The 22,104-nt window shown below is 39.3% G+C and overlaps 1 protein-coding gene and 1 pseudogene across 1 annotated transcript; both read right to left on the bottom strand.

Annotated features, from left to right (window-relative positions):
- Positions 1–2,195: 2,195 nt before the first annotated feature.
- Positions 2,196–3,425, bottom strand: LOC119999138 (probable aspartic protease At2g35615). The gene is made up of 2 exons (XM_038846655.1): positions 3,146–3,425; positions 2,196–3,016 (listed from the first exon to the last, which is right to left on the bottom strand). Exons 1-2 carry the CDS (start codon positions 3,423–3,425, stop codon positions 2,196–2,198), a joined length of 1,101 nt encoding a protein of 366 aa, XP_038702583.1.
- Positions 3,426–8,565: 5,140 nt separating this feature from the next.
- LOC119999136 lies at positions 8,566–13,750 on the bottom strand (annotated as a pseudogene).
- Between the last annotated feature and the right edge of the window lie 8,354 nt (positions 13,751–22,104).

Here is a 22,104-nt window from a genome sequence, read left to right as displayed (position 1 = left end):
CTGGGCTCCAGGGATGGTCTTTGGGCCTGGGTCTGTCCCTGGACGATCTTTAGGGTTAGGTCAATCCCAGGACTGGCTTAGGGCCTGGGTCTGGCCTGTGGCGGGCTTCGTAGTCTTGTCAATCTTGGGACAATTTTCGAGGTCGATTTCGGGCAGGGCTAAGAGCCTGATCAGTCCTGTGTTGGGCTATGGGTCCAGGTTTATCCCGGGCTCAGCTTCGGGCCTAGGTTGGTCCAAGGCTGGGTCTATCCTGGGGTAGGCTTTCGAGCCTGGGTCTGTCCCTGGAAGTGTTGGTTTCGTACCCAGGCTGGGCTTCGGGCCCGAGTTGATACCGGGACGGGTTTCAGGATCAGTTTTGGGTCTGGGCCTAACTTCGGGATCGGGTTGGGCTTGGGCCAAACTTCGGGCACCGACTTTCTCTATGAATCAATACCAGAGTTTCACGACATGGATGTAGAGAAGCTATGAAACTTTGTTTCAAATTTTTTTTTAAAAAAGACAAAGTTGTTTTGCTCAAGATTCGTGCGATGAATTGAAATGTTTAGTTATTGCACACAAGGTGTTCGATAAAATTCCTCAAAGATAGTTATCGGTGAATTGGGTTGATTCAAAGGTTGAAATAACTTCTACAAGTAGTAAGGTGCATCTGGGGAAGTATGAATTAGAGAAGTTCAATGGGAAGAATAATTTTACCAGTTGGCTGGCGCAAATGAATAATGTGTTGATTTCTCAAAAATTACATAGGGTGTTGCTTGATGATGAAAGATGAGGACTGAGATGAGTTGGATTTGGAAGCTTGAGTTGCGCAATATGCTTGTGATTAGATAGAGATGTTGCATATTCGTTTGGGTAGGAGACAACGGCGGTGTGTGTTTGGCTAAAGTTGAATTCCTTGTATATGACCAAGAATCTCACAAGTTGACTCTATTTGAAATTGAAGTTGTACACAACTAGGATGGATGATGGTACTTCTATCCAGGATCATATAGGAAGCTTTGGAAGGGTTATTTAAAACTTGTAGGATGTTGATGTGAAGTGTTGCTGAATGATGAGTTTTGTCAATTGGCTAGTGGTGGAGATGTGTAAGAACAAGCTCAAAGATTGGTTGCAAGAGGCTGGTCGAAAAAGAGAGGTGGTTCTTCAAAAGGAAAATCTAGATCGAAGTCTAGACCACTTGATGAGGTTAAATGATACAAATGTTAGGAATTAGGGTAAAAGATATTGTCCATACAAGAAGGTGTTGTGTAAGAAGAACAATGACAATAATAATAAAGGGAAAGATGAGGCAAGTTGTGCTTTTAGGACAGAGGAATATGGAGGAGGGGGCTTCTCGGTTTCTGATAATGGTGATGAAATCTCTGAAAATAGATTCCTTGTTCGGGTTGTAATTACCATATGTGTCCACGCAGGAAGTGATTTACTACTTATATAAGCATTAATGGTGGAACCGTGTTGATAAAAAACAACCATGCCTGTAAAATGGTTGGGATTGACAGCGTGAAAATCAATATGTATGATAGAGTGGTGAGGACATTGACGGAGGTGAGGCATGTTCAAGATATGTGAAAGAACCTTATTTCTCTTGGGGCTCTTGATTCGGATGGTTGCAAGTTTATTGGACTGGATGGAGTTAGCAATACAGTCTGTGGCTCTTTGGTTGTTATGAAGGGCAACATTTAGGGTAACTTGTATACTCTTTTGGATACTACAGTGACAGACAGTGTAGTAGCAGTGGCTATGGAAGTTCATCTGATTGTACTAGACTTTGACATATGCGTCTTGAGCACATGTTATAAAACGGGTTTCTCTTCTTGAAAAACAAGGATTATTGAAGGAAATGAAAAAATTGAACATGAAGTCTTGCGAGCATTGTGTTTATGAGAAGCAGTGCAGAGTCAAATTTGTCATAAGCAAGCACAAAAGTAGAGGCATGTTAGATTATGTACATTCGGATGTGTGGGAGCCTACAAAGGTCACTTCCAAGGGTGGCTTGCGATATATTGTCTCATTCATCGATGATTACTCAAGGTAATCTTGGGTATATTTTTTGAAATCCAAGAATGAAGTGTTTGAGACGTTTACAATGCATACGATATAGCTGGCGTTACCAAAAGTGATTCACTTATGTTGAAAGAATATGACATAACAACAATGATAAAAGCATTGAAGGAGCCTCCAAGAGACAACATTCAAAATTAGGTACAATCTGCTGAACCAAAAGAGATTCGCTTATGTTGAACGTCATACTCCACCTGAAAATTTATCTGCGCCATGCTACCAAAAATCTGCTCATGAGTTGTTGGGACTATCGTCAAGCAAATCATTTTACGAAGATATTCGTAATATGTGTTTATAAGCTTTAGCGCAAGGTCTCCACCACTAAAGCCGAAAGTCATTTCTGGGAGGTCATTAATACTAATAGAGTTTGCTTCATAGCAAAATGTTAGTGGTTCTGGTGGATCTTCGATTGGCATCTTACCGGTCACTTCAATAAGCTTAGCTGTTAGTTTTTCGTACATGCTTGAATCCAACCTAGTAAGCGTTGTCCCAGAATCTATAATGATGTTACCTTGGCTTTGCTCCGTTCTGACTTTCTCATTTCCAATGCTAATACTTTCAAGAGTAAGACAATAGTGCGAATGATGATTTTCAAGTGTAAATTGGGTTGAAAGTAATTTATTCGTAGGAGGTATTTTTGCACCCACGCCAAATTTAAGTTTATTAGAAGCTTTTGACGTTACAGGAAGTAGGCAATAAGAGAACTGATCGGATCCTATTTGAGAAACTAACGACAATGGTCCTACTCCAAGACCAACTATACCTTGAATAAGAGGATTAGTTGACTGCAAGTGATTGTCGTGACCACATCCAAACACCAATTCGGAGAAAGGAACTTTTATGTTGGCATTGGATTTTAAGTAGAACGTCTCATTGCTTAGGACACCAATTGAATATGATTTGTCTCCATAAGTCTGATTATAGATGCAACGGTTTGAATCTCCGATCTCCTTTTCATCTAGAGAGTTTCAAAATTCTGTGCCATAAGGAACTTCTTTGTAGGTGTCGGACCCATTTGGTTCAAACAGTGGTGCGTCTTGGCGGTGACAATTAGGACAAGGAAAACATTGTGTCCATATCAAATTACTTCCTGTGTCTGGAATGGCAAGAACTTTAACTGATGGAGTGCCAATATAAAATTTCATTAGGTACGTACCTCCACGTGGACCAAGCGATGTCACGAAACTTTTATCATCGTCATCCATAGATGAGTTGAAGAATTTGGCTTGGTTACGAGAACGTTGAGAAAGCAATGAATCGCTATGTATGAGATCAATACTGAAATCATCATTTACTTTCCCCTCGATTTGAAACCGAATCGAAAAACTAAACAAGATGAGAATAACAATATAGATCAAGCGATACATCATTTAAGGAGTTGGAATTAAAGACAATGGAAGAATGAAGTCATATATTGTGCAAGACTAGTGTTGTGAAATATTCGCAAGCGGACAAAATCGCACAAGTAATAAAGAGTGAATAGAGTATCGTCCCACAAGGATGTTTTGGCAATTTCAAATCAATGACAAAATAAGCAATTAGCACACTAAAATGGCTAGTGAAATTGTTGATTTGGTTTTTACCTAATGCTAACAAGTGAATTGAAAGAGAACCAAGTAAATGACACTTAAATGATTCACAAAGCAACCAACCAGAAATTTTGTTTCAAGCAAAGTAAACACTAAGGTTCCTAATTTCACCACTTCTTATCCAACTAAACTCCATTGGTTCATTAATTCTCACTTCTCAATTTAGTTGTTGACAATAGATTTCCCAAATTATCCAATGTTCTATTCCTAGATACACTGAAAGTAATTTCAATAGAATCCCTGTTATTCCTAACATTCGGTTTCATATCAAAAATCCCTTAAGCATAATGGAAATCAATTCATGATCGCATAAGTCTTGAACCTATATTCCTATGGTTCATACAACCTATGTCTTCTATGGACTCTTGCAACCCTAGGTTTATCCTTCCGGTTTCAACCTAGACTAGACATTATTCAAATGGTGATCAAACATTTGAAAGCAATAAGCATATCCACAGAAAATCAACAACATAAAAAGAGATTCAAGAACAAGAACCAATTTCATTTAATCAAAGAAGGGTTCCATTAGGACCCTTAGTTAGAGGATTAGTTCCTCATAACTAAGGAATACAATACAAAATCAGAAATGGCAGTCATTAAAATACAAGAATAAAGAGAAAAGAAGGAAAAACCCCTTAACCCCCTTATGCTTGCAACAATGGCTGCTGTAGAGAGGTCTCCCCCAAACCCTAGGTTTTTGCTCCAAAGGTAAAAGTCCCCTCAAACCCTAGAAATCCAAGCTTATATACCCTCATAACTCTTCAGTCGTTCTATCTAATAAGTCTGTGCCGTTTTGAGTGGGACCATTTGGATTTAGAGTGAGATTGTCGTTTTGCAAATCTTCAGAATCCTTGCGCGATTCTGGCCGATCGATCGGACTTTTCTTCTGTCTGATTCTGCTTTCTTGACGTCCGATCGATCGGACTGTAGTCCCGATCGATCGGATTTTCTCTCTGTCTTCACTTCTTGGCTCTTTTCTCTCCAACTTGCTCCTTTTCTTCCATATTCGCCCTTACACCTGAATTACACAATTAAACACTCTTTAGGCAGAAATAGTCCAAAATAACTCTAGAACAATGCAAGATTTCATGTAAAATGATGCACAATTATATGAATATAATTGGCATATCAAACACCCCCACACTTAATCTTTGCTCGTCCTCGAGTAACTCTAGAGTCAAGAAGAACAGGAATTTTGAAAAAAAAACTTCCCACAATCTCAGGAATGAAGGTAATTCAAAGACAAAGGAGAATCATCAACAAAATTGTAGCTCAGTAATCTTTATAAAATGTCAAGCAGCCTTAGGATCATAAATCAAACTCCTGCAGAAAACACATCACATTACAAAGTTCTTAGCTTCAACTTCAAGCCTCACAGATATTTACTCACAAGCATAGTCACACTGAAATGGCTAAGTGTCTCTCTCATGTGCATGTGGGTGGAATTTTGTAAACAAGAATTCAGAATTCCCACATGCAATAATGCGATGAAAGCTTAAGAAACAAATGAAATGATCTCATGAATGGATGTCGCTTAACCAAGCAATTGACCAACATCCTTATTCACAAACTTGTGTACAAATCCAAAGTACTCTCAAAATCAAGTGGGACTTTTTAAGCTTGTAATGTAGGGTAAAGGCTAGAATAGAAGGGCAAAGGGTATGGAATTTTGAATAAGTGGAGAACCATTATATAAAGAAATGTCATTCAACTTTTCTCCATTCTTCACTATCTTTCCATTCTTTCATCATTCCTTCTCATTCATAATCAATTCAAAATATAGTCACATGCAAATGCAATTGGTCTTTTTTTTTTTTTTTTTCAAGAACAAGTCAATTGCATGCTCCTTTTTCCACTTTTCTATCAGTCAATACCCTCCACATTTCTTCCAAAAGAAAACTATAACATACATCCACACTCCCTCAATGACCAAAAGAAATTCAACATATATCATCCCAATTTCTCATTTAACATAAATAATACTTTCTCCACAATAAGAAGCAGGGAAATGGGCTATGAATAAAAGGCTAGTGTTTGGTTTCAAAAAGGGTGCAATGGATAGCATGTATAAGATATGATGACAAAGGTATTTATAGATCCAAAGATGGCCTTACTCTCATCTTTCAAGAACACTATTGAATTTCCCACATGAAAGTGATTTGGATGTAATGTCATGTAATAAGTACTTAGCAAGCAACCAAGATGAAGAATAATGAGATCAAGCAAACATTATAGTGAGCAGAATAAAAACAATAGAATTGATTTATATCACTCATTGAGAAACGAATGGCTCAAAACTCACATTGGTTCAAGTCTCCACATTTTGCTAAGTAAGGGATGTGCACTATCAAAAAGTTTTCAATTTGATCCTTTGGCCACAAGCTTTTGAAAAGCAACAATATCAATTTACTAAGCCACAATTCATCAATTCATCTCCAATGCAATGAACACATCAATAGTAAGCATCATAGAAGGGGAAAGCAACACTAAAAATTTTAAAGAAAAAGTTACACTACCATAAAATTCAAAAGTTCCAAAAGAAAAGAAAATAAAAGGAAAACATAATCTGATAAAAAGTTTCCTTCCCACCCCCACACTGGATGTGAACACTGTCCTCAGTGTTGCAAACGATGACTACACAGTAGGGAAGAGAGGAACAACACAACCTGGGAGAGCTCAGAAAGAACGGCGCCTGGATGGAAGAGGATCTCTGGAAGGCGCAGTAGAATCAGGTGCAGGAGCAGGAGCAGGTTGGGTGGAAGTAGACTGCATGGACAGCTGACGCAAAAGATCTATCATCTCTGACTGCTCAGCACGAATAGCAGCCAGCTGGTCACGGGTCTCAATATGAAATAACTCAATGGCCTCCAAGCGTTCCTCAGTAGAGCGAACCTGTGGTGGAGAAACAGGACTGGACGATGCACTGGGAGTAGCGGGCTCAGCATCCGGATCAACAGCTGGAGGGAGATGATCTGTACGCAGATTCCAGTCGGCCAGGGAGAGCTCAAAAACAAGAGGATCAGCATCACCGGTCTCTGGTAGCTGGTGCCTTAAATGTGGAGTATACGAGTGATCACGCGGGGAAAAAATAACCGCAGCTTCTTCCCCTTGCGTACCTCTGTGGCACACTGTAGCATAGCTCGTATAAAATAAGCTCCCATATCAAACCAACACTTCTGGTGGAAGTAGTAAAGTAGCTCCAAGGCGGGCCCGCGCCGCTCAGTCTTATGGCCATGTGGCCACAAGTTTTTCTTCACCATGCTATCAATAATCCAAAGACGAGAGGGAATATATCCTTGAGTGGCAGCATGCCGATTTCACTGACGGACCATCGGATCTGGTACCAAGGTGTGGAACATAGTGGTATGGTCGACCTCTACTGGAGGGCCTACTGGAAGATCCTCAGAGTAAGCATCTGGATAGTCTAGGGCAGCACAAATGTCTACAGTGGTGAAAGTATAAGAAACGACGCCTTTGTCAACCTTGGGTATCCGAATAGTATAGCGAGCAGGCCCGTCCTCGCCCTCAACGAGATCTATCGCCCGCAGAGTACGGTAGAAAGCACGAACTAGGGTGGAGTAGACATCAAGCCGGAAATATCGGTAGTTCCACAGAAAATCTAGCCGAGCTCGACTTAAGTACCCCGCAGCCCAAGAATTCAGTGGCTCGTCCATGATACGGCTGTCTAGCCTCCAATCACTCTCAATGCGAGCCGAAGCAAAATTATCTTGAGAGAGCTTAGGACGCGGAGGTGCCAAAGTTTTCTTCTTAGTGCCCCGCGCTCTCTTGGGTGATGGTGGTGGTGTTGTGGAACCGGATGCCTCAGCTGCCTTGCGTCGTCCCATTCTGCAAAAGAAATGAAAACAATTGAGAGCAGAATGCAAAAATAGAGAAAACACAAAGACAACAAGGTCCGACACATTGAGCATGCTTAAGTCCCCACAGGCACCCATTTCCAAAGTAGTAATATAACTCAATTAAACCCCCACACGTAAATTTTTAGGACATGACCTCACCAAATACCCCACGCAATAGCATTTTTGCGCAAAATTTAAGAAGGGGCAAATAAACACCAAAATCACTCAATGCACGACCCAACATGATAGATATGTATATAATGAGACTATGGATGCGAGCGTACAAAGAAACATGTGTGAGTTTGCAATTTTAAACAAAGAACGTTGGGTGAGGCATTTTCCAAACACGTTAGGCATGAGAATGAAAACGTGAGTGCGGGCAGGTTTCAATAGTGAAAGAACTGTTCAAATTGGCCAGAAAACAATCATACAAGTCACTAGAGCATCGTAGAATTTAAACGTGATAGTTCCAAGCACTCACACATGGTTGAGACATTTCATCGAACGCGTTGTGTGCACATTGAATACAATTCAAGTAAAGAATGCAAAATCTCCATGGCTTCCCTTATATGGTATAAAGAAAGACTGAATGAGATCAAACAAAAACATTCATACACTTCTAAAATTTCATAAACCTGCATATCCTGCACTACAACACTTCCAAACCAACCCAGGCAGTTTTCAAAACAAGCAAAACAAATATATATACAAAAATAAAACAATGCAAAAGAAAATAGGGAACGAAAGTACCCCGGTTGGGTTGCCTCCCAACAAGCGCCTAGTTTATAGTCGATGGCCCGACTCTTGTTTGCTCATTGTTGTGGATTTTGGAGAGGAAGAGTGACCTTCCCTCCAGAAAATTCAGCTTCATAATACGGCTTCAATCTCTGCCCATTCACCTTGAAGGTAGTTCCCATTGTTTCATGCTTTATCTCAACGGCGCCATAAGGAAACATTGCAGTAACAAGAAAAGGACCCGACCATCATGATTTGAGCTTGCCCGGAAATAGACGGAGTCTTGAATTGAATAACAGCACTTGTTGCCCGACTTTGAACTCCTTCTAAACAATGTGACTGTCATGCCATTTCTTGGTCCGCTCCTTGTAGATTTTTGCATTCTCATAAGTATCAAGGCGAATTTCATCAAGCTCATTCAATTCCAATAACCGCTGCTCTCCCGCACTAGCCATGTCAAAATTCAGAAATTTAATAGCCCAAAAGGCTTTGTGCTCCAATTCAACCGGGAGATGGCAAGCTTTCCCAAATACCAAGTGGAAGGGAGACATGCCAATAGGAGTTTTGAAAGCTGTACGGTAAGCCCACAAAGCATCATCTAGCTTCAAAGACCAATCCTTCCTTGAGGCATTGACCGTTTTTTCGAGAATTGTCTTCAACTCTCTATTAGAAATCTCCATTTGGCCACTTGTTTGAGGATGGTAGGGAGTGGCCACCTTGTGAGTAATGCCATATTTGGCAAGCAAGGAATTGAATTGCCGGTTGCAAAAGTGGGTACCCCCATCACTAATAATCGCCCTCGGGGTACCAAATCTTGTAAAAATGTTCTTCTTCAAAAACTTCAACACCTCTTTAGAATCATTGGTGGGCAATGCCATGGCCTCCACCCATTTAGAAACATAGTCAACCGCCACAAGGATATAGTAATTGCCCAAAGAGTTAGGGAATGGCCCCATAAAATCTATCCCCCACACATCAAAAAGTTCCACCTCAAGAATATTGGTCAAGAGCATTTGATTTCGATTGGAAATGTTCCCCGTACGTTGACATTCATCACAAGCAAGAACAAATGAGTGGGCATCCTTGAATAAAGTAGGCCAATAGAAACCGGATTGCAAGACCTTAGCCGCTGTCTTGTTTCCCCCAAAATGACCACCACATTGAAATGAGTGGCAATGTCGCAAGATACTAACCATCTCTTCCTCCGGAACACACCGAATAATTTGATCCGCACATTGCTTCCACAAGAAAGGCTCCTCCCAATAATAGAACCGAACAAGATAAAGAAATCTTTTTCTTTGTGAGTGAGATAAGTCTGGAGGAAGAATCTCCTTGGCCAAATAATTGGCAAAATCAGCATACCAAGGAGTTGTAGAGGAGTGAATAGCAAGTAATTGTTCATCCGGAAATGTTTCTTTGATAGGAATGGTGGCTTCCTCCCGGCCCTCCAACAATCTAGACAAATGATCCGCCACCACATTCTCGGATCCTCTTTTGTCTCGAATTTCGAAATCAAATTCTTGTAGAAGAAGAATCCATCGAATCAACCTTGGCTTGGCGTCCTTTTTCGTCAGTAAGTAACGCAAGGCTGCATGATCGGTATACACAATGACTTAAAAGCCAATCAAGTATGAGCGGAACTTGTCAAGAGCAAAGACAACTGCCAAAAGTTCTTTCTCCGTTGTTGTGTAATTAAGTTGAGCATCATTGAGAGTGCGGCTAGCATAGTAGATAACATACAAAATTTTATTCTTCCTTTGACCAAGAACCACTCCCATAGCATAATCACTAGCATCACACATGAGCTCAAATGGAATGTTCCAGTCCGGAGAAGTAATAATAGGGGCTGTAGTAAGCCGTTCCTTGAGAGTGGTATAGGCTTCCAAGCATTCCTTGGTGAAATGAAACTTGACATCCTTCAACAATAGCTCACACAAAGGTTTGATGATTTTAGAGAAATCCTTTATGAAACGCCGATAGAAACCCGCATGCCCCAAGAAACTTCGCACCTCTTTAACCGAAGTTGGTGGAGGGAGTTTCTCAATAAGTTCAATCTTAGCTCTATCCACTTCAATGCCCTTTTGAGAAATCCGATGCCCCAAGACTATTCCTTCTTGCACCATAAAATGGCATTTCTCCCAATTAAGCACTAGATTGGTCTCTTCACATCTTTGAAGTACCATGGATAGATTTTTCAAACAAGCATCAAATGATGAGCCAAAAACAGAAAAGTCATCCATGAATACCTCAATTGTGTGCTCCACCATATCACTGAAAATACTCATCATACACCGTTGAAAGGTGGTCGGTGCATTGCATAAACCGAAAGGCATCCTTTTGTAAGCAAAAGTGTCAAAAGGACAAGTGAAAGTAGTCTTTTCTTGATCTTCCGGAGCAATGGGGATTTGATTGTACCCCGAATAACCATGCAAGAAACAATAGTAAGAATGCCCCGCAAGCCTCTCTAGCATTTGATCAATAAAGGGCAAAGGAAAGTGATCCTTCCTAGTGGCATTGTTGAGCTTCCTATAATCAATGCAAACTCGCCAACCGGTAGTAGTTCGGGTGGGAATCAATTCATTCTTCTCATTCTTCACCACCGTGATTCCACCCTTTTTGGGAACTACTTGCACCGGACTTACCCAAGAACTATCCGAAATAGGGTAAATAATTCCTGCATCAAGAAGTTTCAAAATTTCAACTTTCACCACCTCTTTCATATTAGGATTGAGTCGGCGTTGATGTTCCACCGAAGACTTGTAATCCTCCTCCATCAAAATATGATGCATGCACATAGTGGGGCTAATGCCCCGAACGTCCGCTATTGTCCACCCCAAAGCCATTTTATACTCCCTCAACACTCTTAAAAGCTTGTCCTCTTCCTCCATATTCAAATTCGAAGAGATAATAACCGGCAAGGTATTAGAGTTTCCCAAATAAGCGTAGCGAAGATGAGATGGAAGAGGTTTCAAAGTAAGTGTCGGAGCTTCCACAATACTTTGTTGTGGTCTAGAAGGTAAGACACCAAGAGGCTCAATTTTCTGGAACCTTCTTGGTTTAGAGTCTTTCATAGATTCTAAACAATTCATGAATTCCACCACATCGTCATCATCACATTCTATAGCATCCTTATTCACCAAGCAAGACTCAAGAGGATCTTTGCAAGAAGTTATGGCAAAAGTATGTGCTACTATATGATCCACCGTGTCTATACGAAAACAAGATTCCCCATCCTCCGGGTACTTGGTAGTTTCAAGGATTTTGAATGTGACTTGCTCATCCGTAATTCTCAACACCAAAGTTCCTTTCTCAACATCAATAAGAGTTCTCCCCGTACGCAAGAAAGGTCTCCCCAAAATAATTGGAGTATTGGCATCTTCCTCCATATCAAGAATAACAAAGTCCACTGGAAATACCAATTTGTCCACCTTGACAAGAACATCCTCAATGATACCACGGGGATAGTTAACTGACCGATCCACCATGACAAGAGACATTGTAGTGGGGCTGATTTCATGCAAACCAATGAGCTTGGCTATTGATAGTGGCATCAAATTGATACTAGCTCCCAAATCACATAGCGCCCTTTCAATTACCGTACTACCAATGGTCAAGGAATGGTGAAACTTCCTGGATCTTTCTTCTTAATTGGAAGCTTCTGCTGCACGATGGCACTACACTCCTCCGTTAATTGGACACTCTCATAATCCTTCAACCTCCGCTTCTTAGAAAGAATTTCCTTCATAAACTTGGCATAACTAGGCATTTGCTCCAAAGCTTCTGCAAAAGGTATATTGATCTGCAATTTCTTGAACACCTCAAGGAATTTTGAGAATTGAGAATCACTCTTGGTGTTTTTCAACCTTTGTGGGAAAGGAATTGGAGGCACATACGCTGTAACTGGAGGTGCTGGCAATGAACTATCGGGCCAATCCATTTCAATTGCATATCGAGACTGCAAATTTTTGCTTTTCTGTATTTTTTCAACTTTTTCCTTCTGGGCTACAGTGGTCCGATCGATCGGAGTTGGGCTCTGTCCCTCCTCAACTGCATTTTTCTGCAATTCTTCATCTTTCAGTTTTTTCGCTTTTTCAGCATCTAGATCAGCAGCAGTTTTCACAAGATTACCATTCCGTAGAGTAATAGCATAACAATGATCCTTCCCTTTCGGATTCACTTCCGTTTGGCTTGGAAGTCCCCCTTTTTCTCTAGAAGATAAAGCATTAGCTAGTTGCCCCACTTGTATCTCAAGATTTCTAATGGAAGCCCCTTGATTGTGAATCGGTGATGCTTGGGTTTGTAATGCAGAATCAGTCTTGCTGATGAAGTTGTTTGTGTTGTTGGCTAATGCCTCCATACTCCCGGCTATCTTAGCAAACATTTCATCAATGTCCCTCTTCTTCTCTCGGGGCTACATTTGTTGAGGAGGAGGGTTTTGCACGTTTTGATTGTTGCTCCAAGAAAAATTTGGATGATTTCTAAATCCCGGATTGTAGAAATTTGAGTATGGATCATTTCTTGGCCGATTATAATGCCCACCTCCAATCACTTTGAGAAGAAGATGCATTAGTAATCAAGCATTCTCCGGTTTGATGGCTAGCACCACAATAATCACAAGATACGAAAGGCATTCCTTGAACCGCATGCACTCCTTGAGAAGAATTCACCGTCAAAGCATCAATTTTTTTCGCCATAGCAGCCAAGGCGGACATCACATCGACATCTCTTGGATTACCTTGCCTTTGTGGTAGCCTCTCCGTAGTCCAAGAAGTATTCGTCTTAGCAACCTTCTCAAGCAAATTTCGAGCCACCCGCGGCGGCATCTAACATTTACCTCGTTGGCATACTCAATCCGGAATAAAAAGCTTGATAAACAATCCACTCCGCAAGTCCATGATTGGGACAACTCCTCAAGATGGCTTTGAACCGCTCCCAAGCTTCATGGAAAGACTCAAGATCGAATTAAGAAAAAGTCATGATATCATTCCGGATTTGAACCGCTTTCGCCGGAGGGAAAAATTTAGATAGAAATTGCTCCGAAAGCTCATCCCATGTAGTGATGGAGTTCGGAGGAAGTGACATCAACCACGCCTTAGCTTTATCCCACAATGAGAATGGAAATAATCTCAAGAGAATTGCATCACGTGAAGTACCATGAATATCAAATGTAGCACAAATGTGCAAGAATGAAGCAATATGCACATTTGGTTCTTCATGAGGAAAGCCATGGAACACAACGGAGTTGGAGATCATAGTGATAATAGCAGGCTTGATTTCAAAGTGAGTGGAGTTGACAGGTGGATACCGGATACTAGAGGGAGTGGTATCCCAAGTTGGTCTAGCACATTCCTCCAAAGAACGAGGATCAATTTGCCTTGGGGGACCATCCACCTCATTGACTCCATTTCCACCATTTCCATTATAAGCACCTCCGCCATTATCATTTCTTTCATTCAAACCATTTCCACCAATGACACCCACACCATTTCTTCCCTCCAAGTTGTCTCCCATGCCTTCGATTTGGTTATTATGTTGTTCCCGTCTAAGCATACGAAACGTTCTCTCAATCTCCAGATCAAAATCAATCACATCCGAGCTAAGAGCACGTCTTCCCAAGCTCATGCAAGAGAAAGAATTTCTGCAGAAAATTAAAACCAAATTAGCACAAAAATTACCTAGATTGACACCAAAAATAAAATTGCCTCAATCCCCGGCAAAGGCGCCAAAAACTTGTTGTGAAATATTCGCAAGCGGACAAAATCGCACAAGTAATAAAGAGTGAATAGAGTATCGTCCCACAAGGATGTTTTGGCAATTTCAAATCAATGACAAAATAAGCAATTAGCACACTAAAATGGCTAGCGAAATTTTTGATTTGGTTTTTACCTAATGCTAACAAGTGAATTGAAAGAGAACTAAGTAAATGACACTTAAATGATTCACAAAGCAACCAACCAGAAATTTTGTTTCAAGCAAAGTAAACACTAAGGTTCCTAATTTCACCACTTCTTATCCAACTAAACTCCATTGGTTCATTAATTCTCACTTCTCAATTTAGTTGTTGACAATAGATTTCCCAAATTATCCAATGTTCTATTCCTAGATACACTGAAAGTAATTTCAATAGAATCCCTGTTATTCCTAACATTCGGTTTCATATCAAAAATCCCTTAAGCATAATGGAAATCAATTAATGATTGCATAAGTCTTGAACCTATATTCCTATGGTTCATACAACCTATGTCTTCTATGGACTCTTGCAACCCTAGGTTTATCCTTCCGGTTTCAACCTAGACTAGACATCATTCAAACGGTGATCAAACATTTGAAAGCAATAAGCATATCCACAGAAAATCAACAACATAAAAAGAGATTCAAGAACAAGAACCAATTTCATTTAATCTTCAAAGAAGGGTTCCATTAGGACCCTTAGTTAGAGGATTAGTTCCTCATAACTAAGGAATACAATACAAAATCAGAAATGACAGTCATTAAAATACAAGAATAAAGAGAAAAGAAGGAAAAACCCCTTAACCCCCTTGTGCTTGCAACAATGGCTGCTGTAGAGAGGTCTCCCCCAAACCCTAGGTTTTTGCTCCAAAGGTAAAAGTCCCCTCAAACCCTAGAAATCCAAGCTTATATACCCTCATAACTCTTCAGTCGTTCTATCTAATAAGTCTGTGCCGTTTTGAGTGGGACCATTTGGATTTAGAGTGAGATTGTCGTTTTGCAAATCTTCAGAATCCTTGCGCGATTCTGGCCGATCGATCGGACAGAGGTCCGATCGATCGGACTTTTCTTCTGTCTGATTCTGCTTTCTTGACGTCCGATCGATCGGACTGTAGTCCCGATCGATCGGATTTTCTCTCTGTCTTCACTTCTTGGCTCTTTTCTCTCCGACTTACTCCTTTTCTTCCATATTCGTCCTTACACCTGAATTACACAATTAAACACTCTTTAGGCAGAAATAGTCCAAAATAACTCTAGAACAATGCAAGATTTCATGTAAAATGATGCACAATTATATGAATATAATTGGCATATCAACTAGAGATATTGACAAAGAACAAAACCTGAATATGCAAGCTAAAAAGATGAAGGCGGCAATGTTTTTTCCCTAAACCGTCGGAGTCCTCCATAAAAATTTGAAGTTCACTCTTGGACGCTTAGGTTATTGAATCAAGTTTGCCGTATGATCATACGTGTACAACTCTATCTACTTGGTTTTGTGCCACCCAAAACGGCAAAAGCAAGCCTGTTTTTTATTTAATCTAGTTGGCATGGCATCAAACCTTCCATTCTATTCGGTCTTATTAGATGTACTACTAGCGATTGCTAGCCTTATATGCTTCTCCAGAGCGTGCAACATCCCAACAAGCTCTAGGAAGTTTGGCTGCCGTAATTTGGCTGCTGTAATCCATTTAGCTGCTGTAATTTGGCAGCACAAGCAGGAAGTTTCATTTATAAAAGATTGACCTCAAGCTCTCCATGATTTCGGACAACAAGTAAGGAAAGTAAGCCTTTTGCTTTTAATCTCCAAAATATCACCAAGTAAAAAAAAAAATAAAAAAATCTCATGGAAACTGAATCCTTCTCTTTAATATAGATCACACGTCTTGCATATGTGACGAAACAGTTTATTTTGAACATTGAGTGAACTCTTGATAAATTCCCTCTCAACTTTCCTGAAAATTTGCTTGTAAGCTCATTTGAGCTTCATGCTTGAACCATAGGTTAGTTGAGGTCAAATAATTAAAATCTAAGCATATAATATCATAACATATATAGACTAATGTACATGTAAGTTTCCAGCTCAATTAAATATCATATAGTCATATAATAAGTCACATAAATCAATCGGATAATAACATTGTGCAGTAATTTCGGACAGATATTGGGGCAACGATTTTGATCAGGAAAAAGTCAAAATTTCTTAATCATGTCTTCATGAAAAATGTTCATTATGATGTAAATAATGTCTCTACCAAATTTTAACTTAATCCGAATTCATTTGATATAAAAATGATCAGTAAGTTCACAAATAGGTTTAAACCTTCTCAATAAAAATCAAATTCAAATTCAATCACTTTGTAATTAAATTCATCACATAGTGCATGTAATCAAATAGCACAATAACATTGGATCATCAAAATTAAAATGTAAAGCCTTTGGTCCAACAATCACTAAAACTTTTAATGTTTTCACTGTGAGTCATCAAGAGTTTCATCTGGGCCCAGTCATGCATGATCTGGTATGGACCAAATAATAGCCAACACCACTTGTTGCTCGACATTGAGCTCATTCCCAGCACCTCTAAGATCACGAATCCTGGCGCTCATAACACGAAGATTCTCAGCCATGGAGTAGTTTGGGTCTTTGGTATCTTGCTGAAACCTCAAGTTCAAAGAACGAAGCCTTGCAGCTAGAAATTTTCCCAAATGTCATCTTAAGCTGGTTCCACATCTCCTGCGCTGTGAGGCAATTCTCAAACTCGCCAATGAGATCATTATGCATGTTGCTCAACATAGTAAAGCGCGCAAAATGATCGTTTTGAACTAGTTGTCATAAGCCTTCTTATCGCGGCGATGCTGGGCAGTATTACCTCCCTCTAGTTCATTAAGCAGATATTGAATTTTCCTTTGCCATATTTCATAATTTTTCCGTTAAATTTTTCTCCTTTGGTCAAATCAGCAACAATGTTCTTAGAGGCCATAGTTCACTACATTTTTTATTTTTTTTTTGAGAAGAAAAAACGATATTCGATTAACAATTATCCTTGTCTGCAGTTACAAATGGAATAATAGAAAGAGGACATTCCTCTAAAAACAAAACCATCCTCAGAAGCAGATTTTCCGAGTTTAGCTAACTCATGGGCCACCATATTGGCCGACCTCCGTACATGTCTAAAAGAACAGGAATGAAACTGACGAGAATAAACTAAAATATCTGTAATAACATTTCCACAAATGTGAAGTGAAGGTTCATGTGCATTCAGTTCGAAGATCACTTGTAAAGAATCACTTTCCACAATGACTGAGAGTAATCCAATAGAGAGAGCAAATTCAAGGCCGAATAAGATGGCTCCAGCATGAAATACACCTAAACCAGCATGTCTTCCGAAGAAGCCGGACCCAAGAACATCTCCAAAGTCATCACGCAACACCACCCCAAATCCCACCTTTAATCCACCATACTACTGCATCACAATTAAGCTTAATCATCCCCGAAATAGGTGGTCTCCAAACACTTTGAAGTAGTCTCACTTGCTGTCCAGGATTGGAAGTTAGATGGTCAAACTCCTCCCTAATATTTCCCACTCGGTTCAAAAGGTTAGAAGTCAGAAGGCAACTTTCATCCCACAAAACCTTATTTCTATTACACCATAAACTCCAGCAGATATATGAGAACATCTCCAGTTCCTTTGAGTCAAGATCATAACAGAGCATCTGAAAAAGATCAAAAAAAGAAAGGCCACCATCTCTATGCAACAGAGCATCCCATCCAATAATTTCCCAACACCTTCGAGCCATACAGCAACTCACCAAGACATGATGAATAGATTCCTCATCAACACCACAAACAACGCATAGACTAGGCACATTCAGACCGCGACGTTGAAGACCAGGACGAGTAGGAAGACTATTTTTACAAGCCCTCCACATGAACATTCTCACTTTATGATTAACATGCAATCTCCATATCCTAACCCAATATCTTTTCAAAGGAGCAATTGGGCAATTATTAGCGCCAGATCTCAGTTGCTTAGCCATATGATAGGCCGAGCGAACTGAAAATCTTCCACTAGCATTTGGAGCCCACAACACCACATCACTAGGCCGGCGATAGGGAAGAGGAATTTTCAGTATATCCACTACTTCAGGAGGCTGAAACAGAAAGGTTAGAAGATTCACATTCCACGTGCCATTTGCTTGATCAATTAACTAACCCCCACACCTTAGCCCGAGGATGAAGAAAAAACGGAGAGGATAGAACATGTCCCCCATTGAAATTAAGCAGCCATTTATCATCCCAAATACCAATTGATAAGTGATGTGGGGTTTATGACCTGCTAAAAGTATAGCGATTCCAAACCCAAATTATACTCGCAAGTGCACGAATCAATTGTGGTATAGAAGTGGCAAATACGAGTGTCGTACCCACAGGGACTGAATATAAAATATCTGCAATTCCAACTCTTTGTAATTATCAATGGAAACAAAATAAATAAGGATTAACACAAATAAACAAAACTAGGGATCCGATTTCACCAACTCTATTGTATTTAAATTATTTAGCCGACAATTATCATTTCATTCATGCATGTCAAAGATCAAGTCCCCTAATTTATGTAATAGTCATGGGCATTTGACTTACCACGTCTATTCTCAATTGCAACCACCCATGGGCATTTGGATTGGCTAGGACAATCAGGAATGCATTAGGATTTATGGTAACTTATGTAGCGATCACAAAGATCCTAGCATATGGCATTTATGTCTAGGTAACTCCGGTGTTAATTGCGAGAAGCTAGTCTCAAATTGGACATGGGCATTTGCCTCAATTTGCATCATGATAATCAAACCTAGATGGTAGCTAAGCATCAAGATTTAATTATCAATAAAGAATAGCTAATTAACACTTGACATAGCATAAATAAACTAATAATTAATCAAACCAAATTTATTTAGATACAATAGAGTGGATCCATCATCACCCTAGTAAGAGGATTAGTTCCTCATACTAGGTTTACACAACCAACAATTAATCTCACAAAATTCTAGAAAGAATATGTGAGAGAATTGTTGTAAAAGAGAAAATAAAACTCAAGAACTCACTCTCTAATTCTTCTTCTTCTCTTGCCTCTTTCTCTCCTCCTTCAATGTTGTTCTCTTTTCTTCCCCTAGCTCTCTATTTATAGGAAATTAGGAGCTATCCATCCATTGAATGACCAACCATGACAAAATAAGTGGAGTCACCATCATTGCATTTAAGTGGAGTCACATCATTGCATTGAAGTGGAATCTCCATCATTGCATTTAAGTGGAGTCTCCATCATTGCATTTAAGTGGAGTCTCCATCATTGAATGTCCAATTTGTAGTATAATGATGGTGATACATGGAATGATGTCAAATGATTTTGACAAATCATGTGGTGGGCTTTCAAATGATAATCAATAATTTGATCAAGATGGTAGTGGACAAAAGCATATGGGCTCTTCATGAAATGAGCTAGCAAATGTTGAACATTGGTTGGTATGAATTGGGCCTGAAAATATAAAAATAAATACAAAGTGAGTGAAAATGATATTTGCATTTTAGTGGTGTAATAATCACTTTAAGCCCTAATTATGTGACAAATGCCTTAATAATTCATTATTAAAAGTGTATATTTTTGGCACTTATCACAACCCCCAACCAGCTTATTGCTAGCCCCTAGCAATTCAAGCGTTCGGAAAATTCATATCACATATATGAAGAATCTAATTATTTCTTTAGTATGAATATATTTAAGAATCCACCAACCACTATCACTTAAACAAATAATTCTGACTAAATCTCATATCACCCATTCAATCTTAGCGTGATGTGTAGTGCGTAGCGAATTAAACATAAATATGTGGCTTTAATTTAATATTAACACAAAAACTGCAATATCACAAGAATCATCAGACTCAATGAATAATTAATATCAAGGGATTTTATTTATTGATTTTTTTTATTTTTATATATAATATTTTTATGTGACTTGTGCAATGCTCAGTCTCATTAAGCTTTCTAAATGACCCTTGTAACAAGCGTTCAACCAATGACTCCCAATCCAGTTGGCTCAGGGCATTAGGTGTAAAGACACCCCAACGGGTTTAATAACTCGAGTCAAAAAGGCTTCAAAACTTCGCTTGTCACATGGGTTGATGTCTTGATTTTTCTACCTTTTTACGCGAACACTCACTGCTTACTGAGGCAAGAGGCCCGGTTACTCAGCAGAAAAACTTATAAACACTCCCATTTATTTATAATTGTTTTTTTCTTTTTTTTCTTTTTTTTTCTTTTTTTTTTAAATATGAATATATACATGTATCCCAAGATATTAATATTCAAAGAATTCCAAATCAACTCAAGAAAATCACAATGTTCATAATTAATCTTAAATATCATACCCCACAAATATGTAATTCTGTGCAATTGATCCAATTATTAAATAAAATAGGTGAGACAAAACTAAAGTCAGAAAAATCCACAAGTGATTATGGGTTTTCAACTCAAATTGTTATCCACACTTCAGAAATAATCAGACCAATTCAGAAATATGATACAAATATGACTTCCAAATCAAAAATTTTTATTTTATTATTTTTTTTAGCAATCATTAAATAGAATAGATATTTAACAAACAAACGGTTCTAAGACTCAATATTCCCAAAGCACCGCAAACAAACGGAATTTGTCTCAACACCAGGATCCTTGAGACTGGATGCTAGGTTACTATCAACCTAACTAAAGAGATGTACCCCGTAGCAAGGGCAAAAGGCTAACAAGGCCTTACAATAGGTTGTCATTCTCTAAGAGTTTCTGGTCGGCTCAATGGAACCCAAGCAAAGGTCAACAGTCCTTTGTATCTCCACTTTGGGGCTTTACAATTATGGACATTTCGTCCAGTCCATGCTTAGGACTCCCAAATACCTTATCGGTGGTTGTTTCTTGGACAAACTACTAATTACTTAGCTGGTTGAGTTGGCATCCCTCCAAGAGATCAACTACAAGTGTTTCAAGTTTGCACCTAAGGTAGCACAGCACTTGCCTCCTCTAGCTACAATTTTTTTTTTTTCATTTTTTTTATCAAACCAGTTCCTCCCCCACTTAAAATCTTGCATTGTCCTCAATGGGAAAAGAAGAAAAATATATATATATATATATGAAATATGAAATATATATATGGAAAGCTATGGTTCAGAGAAATACAACCTGACAAAAAAAATTTCTGGCCGTTGCATTGCCATGTTTTTACTTTCGTATCATATCCATGAGTGCAGCCAACATGTGCTCCAGCCTGTGTTGTCCATCCTCTAATGTTTATAGCCCCATCTCTAGCCGGGCTATTGCTGCTCATTTCCACGCTAGAGGAAGAGTTTTTTTTTTTAGATAATATTACATAAAAATAAATAGATGAAAAAGAAGTATGGGTTGCCTCCCATAAGCGCTGTATTTATTGTCTGGGCAAGACAGAGTGTTCCCAACACTCAATTACCTGTATCTTGGAGAGTAATGCTGGAGACAGTTCTGTCAAGATTAGCTTCCAAATAAGGTTTGAGGCGCTGGCCATTAACCTTGAACTCGTTTCCCGTCTCCAAATTTTTAATGTCAACAGCTCCATGGGAATATACTCGAACAACTTGAAATGGACCATACCATCTTGAACGTAACTTCCCTGGAAAAAGTTTGAAACGAGAGTTAAACAAAAGTACCTTTTGACCAGGAGAAAATTCTTTCATTGCAATGTGTTGATCATGGTATCTTTTTGTCTTTTCCTTGTAAATCCTCGCATTTTCGTATGCCTCGTCACGTAGCTCATCAAGTTCATTGAGCTGCAGTTTCCTCTTCTCACCAGCTGCATCATAATCAAAATTCAACCTTTTTATTGCCCAGAATGCTTTATGCTCGAGCTCCACAGGAAGATGGCAAGCCTTGCCAAAAATCAAACGATATGGAGACATGCCAATTGGAGTTTTATATGCAGTGCGATATGCCCAAAGAGCATCATTCAATTTTATACTCCAGTCAGTTCTTTTGATATTCACAGTCTTCTCCAAAATGCGTTTAATTTCTCGGTTAGAAATCTCAGCTTGTCCACTAGTTTGAGGATGATA

This window comes from Tripterygium wilfordii, chromosome 5, assembly GCF_013401445.1.
Source record: "Tripterygium wilfordii isolate XIE 37 chromosome 5, ASM1340144v1, whole genome shotgun sequence".
Taxonomy (NCBI): Eukaryota; Viridiplantae; Streptophyta; class Magnoliopsida; order Celastrales; family Celastraceae; genus Tripterygium; species Tripterygium wilfordii.
This window is presented reverse-complemented; position numbering and strand designations above follow the sequence as displayed.

Excerpts from the sequence above, each read along its gene's own strand:
- LOC119999138 (XM_038846655.1), bottom strand. The coding sequence starts at position 3,425 with ATGTATCGCTTGATCTATATTGTTATTCTCATCTTGTTTAGTTTTTCG. Across the intron at positions 3,017-3,145 it reads TGCCATTCCAGACACAGGAA|ATGAAAAGGAGATCGGAGAT; the intron begins GTAATTTGATAT and ends GAAACTCTCTAG.